We start from the raw sequence: 7,059 nt of genomic DNA on the forward strand, positions 1-7,059 counted from the left end.
TGTGTTCCCAATAGTTATCTCTGTGCTGAGTTGTACAAATATTATTTCTGATATTGCCTTGAAAGTGTAAACTTACATCATAAAAAATTGCATTTTCTAGAAATGCAAATCGAAGGCACTATGAGATATCACCTTACACCCATTGATATGACTATTATATAAAAAAAAACAGAAAATAAGTGCTGGTTAGAATGTGAGGAAATTGGAATCCTTATGGTGGGACTGTAAAATGGTGCAGCTGCTGTAGAAAACATCATGGCAGTTCCTCAAAAAATTAAAGTAGAATTACCATATGATCTTGCAGTTCCACTTCTGAGTATATAGCCAAAAGAGTTGCAAGCAGAGTCTCAGAGAGGTATTTGTACACCCATGTTCACAGCAGCACTACTCACAACAGCCAAAAGGTGGAAGCAACCCAAGCGTCTATCAGTGGATGGCTGGATAAACAAAGTGTGGTACATACATACAGTGGAATATTATTCAGCCCCCAAAAGGAAGGAAATCCTGTCATATGCTACAACATGGATGAACCTTGAGGACATTATGCTAAGTGAAATAAGCCAGTTACCAGAAGACGAATACTATATAATTCCACATGTATGAGGTATCTAAAGTAGCCAGGTTCATACAAACAGGAAGAAGAATGATAGTTAGCAGGGCCTAGGGGGAGGGAGAAAAGGGGAGTTGTTTAATGGCTACAGAGTTTCAGTTTTGCAAAATGAAAAAGTTCTAGAGACTGTCCCAGCAGGAGCAGCCTGTGCTTTCAGGAACCACTGTCGTTGATGAGAGAGGCAGGAGACAAGGGCGAGTGAAAAGGAGCATTTGCTGTAAATGACTACTGCTTTCATTTAAGCTACATATACAGAAGGATTCCTATTTCTAGATAAAAAAGATGTGAGAATGAGTCTTAAAATTATTCTCATTAATCAGAATAGAAAACTTTTATAGAAAGCAACTTGGTTTCAGAATCCTGGTGAGAATCCATGGACAGACTTCCACCCTTGGTCCTTCAGAACAGGGTCCCCCGTAACGATGTTTCTGATTTTGCAACCCTGTCAATGAGAAACTGAACACCCACTCCAAATGGGTGTGTATTTATTTATCATATCACTATACCATTCTACTAATATATTAACATACATGATAAAACATGTGACAAGAAATAGTTAAGTACAAACAAAAATTAAATGGAGTTTTAAGGATATCTCCCCACCTTGGCAGATGGTCCTGCCTCAGCCCTCAGCTGCATGTAGCTCCTCGGTGGAGACCACTGCTCTAGAACCCGGCTTTTCAGACTAATGCTTTGGACGGCAAACGCCTCCACAGATTGACATCAGAAGGTCTGTGCAAAATCGTCTGGGGAGAGGGCCCCCGGGTTTCCTAAGATTTCCAAACTGTTCTGTGAGCCATAAATGCCTCAGTCTCAGTTCTCTAGAGAATGAATGAAATTGCAGCATTCTTTTTTTTTTAATTGAGGTGAAATTTATATTAAATTAACCATCTTAAAATGAACAAATAAATGGCATTTGGTGCATTCACAGTGTTGTGCAACCATCACCTCTAAAATACTTTCATCACCCCCGCAAAAAACCCATACAGATTAACTCGTTGCTCCCCACTTCCCCTCTCCCCCCAGTCCCTTGTTTGGCAGCCACAAATCCACTTGCCATCTCTAGATTTACCTATTCTGAATATTTTGCATCAATGGGATTATACAATAGATGACTGTGTGTCTGGTATTTTTAAACTCAACATCACGCTTTCCAGGCTCAGATAGTGGTTTTTACCACAATTACAATGATGATTATTAGCATGAGACAGCAGCAGCAGCTCATGCCTAAGCTCCTGGTATGCTGGGCTGTGTGGGAATAGAAAGTGCAGTTGTTTAAGGAGTTCTGGTCTCTTCTCTCTGCCTGGAAGTTGGTGTTTGCTCTCGGGCTGCAGGAAATGGGGAGGCTCTCAGCTTGTGTGGTCTCAGGAAACGACTGTCTGGGTAATACCTTCTTTTTCTTCACTGCATCCCCTCCGGTGCTACTCCTCGTGGGAGAAGGTATTTCGGTGGTGATCCCGAGGATGGGTGAGCTTATTGTGGGAGGTGATGGGGATATTGGTGACCACATGGCCAGACCTAACTCACTCTGCACGCAAAAGCCCTGCAGACATGCCTCGCAATTGTCACTGTCATGTGGCCCTTCAAGAGAGATTTCCTTGATCATAGGAATCTCCACGAACGTAAATCCTTCTCTATAGCATTTCTTCAGAATTTGCAACACCAGGTTGGTCAGGATCCTTGAGATGTTCTCTTCTGTGAACTTGGGGACCTCAAACGAAGGCTGGGAGCACTTTTGACATCTCTGGGCAAAGACCCTCATCTTCACCTGGCCCCTGGATTCCCCCTCACTCCAGTGCATGTGGAAAAGGACCTGAACTTGGGCAGAGGCCCAATTTCGAGAGCATGAGGAGCACTGGAACCTGTGGAGAAAGAAGACAAGACCCTCAGCTTGGCCCAGTATGGCCCACTATGGCCCAGTTGTGGGCTGTGCCGGAGGGACACACAGAAACATGGTTTGATCCGGGTCATGGATTAGTGGGGAAGAAATCCCGAGCCCCTTGTTCCTATCTCCATTGTGCCACCAGCATGCTCTGTGACCCACAGATGTGTCTGCCATGAAAACAGCAAATCACAAGCCATCAGAGCTGGAAGGAATCTTGGGCAAATTCGAAGTCCGATGTGATCATTTTAGAAATGAGGCGCACGCTGGGAACTTGTCACGCCCAGAGACCCAGTGAGTGGAAGAGGCAGGACTGGAACTCCAGTCTCTTGACCCCAAATCAAGGCTTCTTCAAATGTAGATTTAAGTGGGTCAAAGGCTACAAGTGCAACAGCCCCGAGAACCCTGAACTGAAATCCAAAAATAGATACAAGTGGGTGTGGATAAGTGCTATAGTCTGAATGTTTGTGTCCCCCCGCAAATTCCCATGTTGGGATCCTAACGCTGAAGGTGATGGTGTTAGAAAGTGGAGCCTTGGGGAGGTGATTAGGTTGTGAGGGTGGAGCCCTTGGGAATGGGATTAGTCCCCTTATAATAGCTACCCCACAGAGCGCCCTAGCTCCTTCTGCCATGTGAGGACACAAGGAGAAGCCTGTGGCTCAGAAGAGCAGCTGGCACCTTGATCTTGGACTTCCAGCCTCCAGAACTGGGAGAAATGAGCTGAGACTCTGCTCCCATGCTCTTGGCCTGGGAAAACCATGCGCCACCAGGAGAAGAGAGCTCTGCTTCCTCTGCCCGGACCCTCTCCTGGCGAGGGGTTGGTGGGCAGGCAATGAGCACGGCCCCAGTCCCGAGCTAGAGTCCCAGCCTCCCACCCCCAATCCTTGCGGCTCTGCTTTCCCAACTGGAAAAGAGAGGGTGAGACTCTGGATGACTTCTGAGGGTCCTATTTTAACAAGACTCCATCAGCTTGGAGTAGAGAGGGGTAAGGTTGCTGAGTGTTGCTCAGCTCTCCCCGTCCTCTGCCCCCTCCCTGACGCTTCTCCTCAGCACACAGGGCCTCTCCCCACGGACTCTGTGTTGGACCCTAGGTCTCCCACTGCAGGGAGCATGAGCCCTGGGTCCTGCTCGTCCAACTCTCCTGTGGTTGAGGGAAATAGCCTCCACTCCTCCCCTTCTCTTTTCCTCACTGCTTCTCACCCTCACCCCTCGCAGCCTGTTTTCTCTGTATCTGGGCATTAGCCCAGTCCTGCTATGGTTTTGCGGTTCAGTGTAAAAGGGAAAAATTTTTAATGAAGCCAAAACGTCTTGGATCAAGGGCACCTTGCTTCCTGTAATCTTCAATTTACAAGCGTGAGCACAACAAGACAAGTAACGAGTGTACACCATAAGAAATAAGCAAGAATTTTCTGGAATATTGCTATTGCATTCCCTACTCACCTGGCACAGGTCCACTGCTGGTATTGTGTCCACCCTGGCTTCAGGATGTTAGGAAGAAGGCTTTTGTCTAGTGTCAGTTTCCATGTGTGCCATGGTTTCACCTCCCGGATTAATTCCTGGAACACCTGCTTCCACACCTCCCTGTCCTGACGCATCGCTGCTGTCCCCGTGAGCTGGGTACGACAGTGTCTCCCGGGCTCTGACGGATCTGGAGCAGGACATGAGGTTTCCTGCTTTAGAGAGCAAGGGTTCAGACCCACTCTCCCTTTATGTCCCTGGACTGGGCTCATGGACCAGGTCTTTGCCCCAAGGACCAAAGGTCAGTTGATGCTGGCTCCAAGTTCTGAGGACAGCACTAGGCTCCACAGGGAATTTCGAAAGACACGGAATGCATGGCTTCATCCAGCAAAATATTACCAAAGGAGGGCCCCAGACTCCAGGTCAGGACGGGTGGGTCTCAGCCTGGCTCTGCTATTTGCCCACCTTTAACTGGGAACACACCTTTTTACCTCCGAAGCCCTATAGATGGTGGAGACAGGCTGCAGTTTCCCTTTCTAGAAGTAACATTTGAAAATCCTTGTCCGTTGGGCTGCTGTGCTCACGATCCGGGAGGAGAGATGCGAAGAAGGACACGGCCATCCTGGGACCTTGCTCAAATTCCTGCATCCCTGCATCCTCGCCCTTGCTCTTTACTTCCTTGCTTGTGCCAAGTCTCTGTGGGACCGTGTTTCACAGACACTAAGCTGTCCAAGGCAACTCCCAAGCCCACTCTTCCACCCATTGGAGACCAAAGCTGTTGTAGTTCCTTTGCCCCGGAGATGAGGCTACAAAGTCCCCACGTGGGTGGGAGGCCATGACCACACTCCGAGGTGCTTCATCATCCCCTACTTCCTCCAGGACAGGCTAGGGAAGGAGGAAGGAGAGAGGAGCGGGGCTGACGCCAGGGTGGGTGCTAAAGCAGGAGAGGAAAGCCCTGCCCTCAGCGAGTCCTCCAGGCTGGCAGCTCCTACCTCAGCTCAGGCCCGCAGAACAGCCTCTGTCCTGGCCTGCCGGCGCCTCCAGGGCTGCTTGAGCCACTTTCCACACTGCAGCTGTGGGTCTTTCCAGAGGCTGAAACCCCCACCTACATGGGGCTGTAGCATGGCATTCAGACCCCTCACAGGCCAGCCCTGCCTTTCTACCAGCCTTAGCCCTGCCAGGCTCGTGCTCCCCCAAGGCCATATCCGCGCCTCCACACTAAACCCCAGCCCTGCACTCCGGGCCATCCTCTGAACACTCCTGCCCTCCCTGCCCTCCTGCCTTGTGCGCAGATCCACCCCACCCAGAGCACCCACCTTCCCTCCCTCCCTCACCCACCTTCTCTCCCACCTTCAGGTTGTAGGGCCCACTCAGTACATGTTCCACTGTCCACTCCCTGGTCCTGCCTGGTGTTAACTAAAGAAATTCCTGTGCCCGCCTCCTAACTGCTGCTGAAGAAAGAGATCTCCTGAAGCGGAGAATGGACTCCTCCTTTTCCCCTGCAGTTGAACAAATGCAGATACTCTTCTGCAGCGTAAAGCTCATTCAGATAGCAAGGTGGTGACCAGAGAATATTTAAACAAAGGGTCGGTCTGACTTTGTAGCTGGTGTGAAATATTGTGTGAAAATGTCATATCCTGTTCTGTTTCATTAAAACCACCTTTGAAAATAATTATGTAAGGAGATCTTGAAAGCTACACAGATAGTGTTTCTGGGTCACGTAAAGATTACCTTTAGCCTCTTGCTCTGGTGAGAATATTCTAATTTGAAAACTCTGTGCGCTTAAATGATATAACTATTTGAACACAAGTATTAAAGAGTGTGAGAGTGTTTGTCGCAATTAAATTAACATAGGCTGAACGTCTTCTCTCTAACTACCATGAGTAACATCACTTACCCGTTTTCCCAGAGAATTCTGGGTTTCTGGGGTAGGGGTGGGGTATGCCAAGGCCTGGGAAAGCTCCGTGGGGCTGAAGAGAAGATAGCGGGATATTCATATTCGTGTCTCACAGGGACACTACTAGTCCCAGCCCCAGAAGTTCTCATTGAGTTGATCTGGGCATCAGCATTTCTAAACAGCTCCCCAAGTTCTTCTGATGCTCGGTTACGGTTACGGTGGAGACCACAAGGAAGCGGAAGGGAAGGGAAACCTGGAGATATCCTGGTAGCAATCACACGAGAGGGAGACGGAGGTGTCCCTCCTTCCCGCAAGGTTTACAGAGCCTGCTTTTGGGGGAACCAGTCCTAGGGCTGCCTGGTGGCATCCACTAGCTGGGTCAGGCACTGGTAGTCTGAGCAGTGGGCTGTAGATGGAAAAGGAAGGGCTAGAAGCGGGCGGGAGGGAGGGAGGCAATGGGGGTGGGTGGGGAGGAAAAGGAAGAGGGGGGAGGGGGAGGGGCTGGCCATGGCAGCATTTGGCAACCTCACAGGCACCTCTTTCCCGCCCTCTGCTGCTGCACCAGAGTTCAGCTCCTTCAACAGCAGGCCCACCCTGGGCCATCAGAGTCTGCCCTCCTCACCCTCCAGTTTTGTTTCTCTATATTACTTGGCTTGGGTCACAAATTAACCAGATTTGGGGAGCCCGCTTAATCAATTTCTCTCTTTCAAATTCTTTTTCTGTACTCCTCCCACATACTCTCAACCTCAGGGCAGATTAGGAGAAGATTTAGGAAGAGGGTGAGGGTACAGGGGAGAGTCTGGACTGGAAGTCAGGGGTCTTTGGTCTGTGTGGCAGTGAACAAGTGGGTTCAGGCTTTTGGAGGATGAAATGTGCCTTTTTTTTTTTTTTAAAGGAATTTTGCCTTTTTTATTTTTAAATTTTATTTATTTATTTATTTATGGCTGTGTTGGCTCTTCATTTCTGTGCGAGGGCTTTCTCTAGTTGCGGCAAGCGGGGGCCACTCTTCATCGCGGTGCGCCAACCTCTCACTATCGTGGCCTCTCTTGTTGCAGAGCACAGGCTCCAGACGCACAGGCTCAGTAATTGTGGCTCACGGGGCTAGTTGCTCCGCGGCATGTGGGATCCTCCCAGACCACGGCTCGAACCTGTGTCCCCTGCATTGGCAGGCAGATTCTCAACCACTGCGCCACCAGGGAAGCCCAAAATGTG

The 7,059-nt window shown here is 49.3% G+C and overlaps 1 protein-coding gene across 1 annotated transcript; it reads right to left on the reverse strand.

Annotated features, from left to right (window-relative positions):
• Window positions 1–1,422: 1,422 nt before the first annotated feature.
• RTP3 (receptor transporter protein 3) lies at window positions 1,423–5,639 on the reverse strand. Its single transcript, XM_032650172.1, has 2 exons — window positions 3,933–5,639; window positions 1,423–2,472 (listed from the first exon to the last, which is right to left on the reverse strand). Exons 1-2 carry the CDS (start codon window positions 4,220–4,222, stop codon window positions 1,770–1,772), a joined length of 993 nt encoding a protein of 330 aa, XP_032506063.1. The 5' UTR covers window positions 4,223–5,639; the 3' UTR covers window positions 1,423–1,769.
• Between the last annotated feature and the right edge of the window lie 1,420 nt (window positions 5,640–7,059).

This window comes from Phocoena sinus, chromosome 11 (genome assembly GCF_008692025.1).
Source record: "Phocoena sinus isolate mPhoSin1 chromosome 11, mPhoSin1.pri, whole genome shotgun sequence".
Taxonomy (NCBI): domain Eukaryota; kingdom Metazoa; phylum Chordata; class Mammalia; order Artiodactyla; family Phocoenidae; genus Phocoena; species Phocoena sinus.

Coding starts and splice junctions, on each gene's coding strand:
- RTP3 (XM_032650172.1), bottom strand. CDS start 4,222: ATGAGCCCAGTCCAGGGACATAAAGGGAGAGTGGGTCTGAACCCTTGC. Junction 2,473..3,932: donor CAGCAGTGGACCTGTGCCAG/GTGAGTAGGGAA, acceptor CTTTCTCCACAG/GTTCCAGTGCTCCTCATGCT.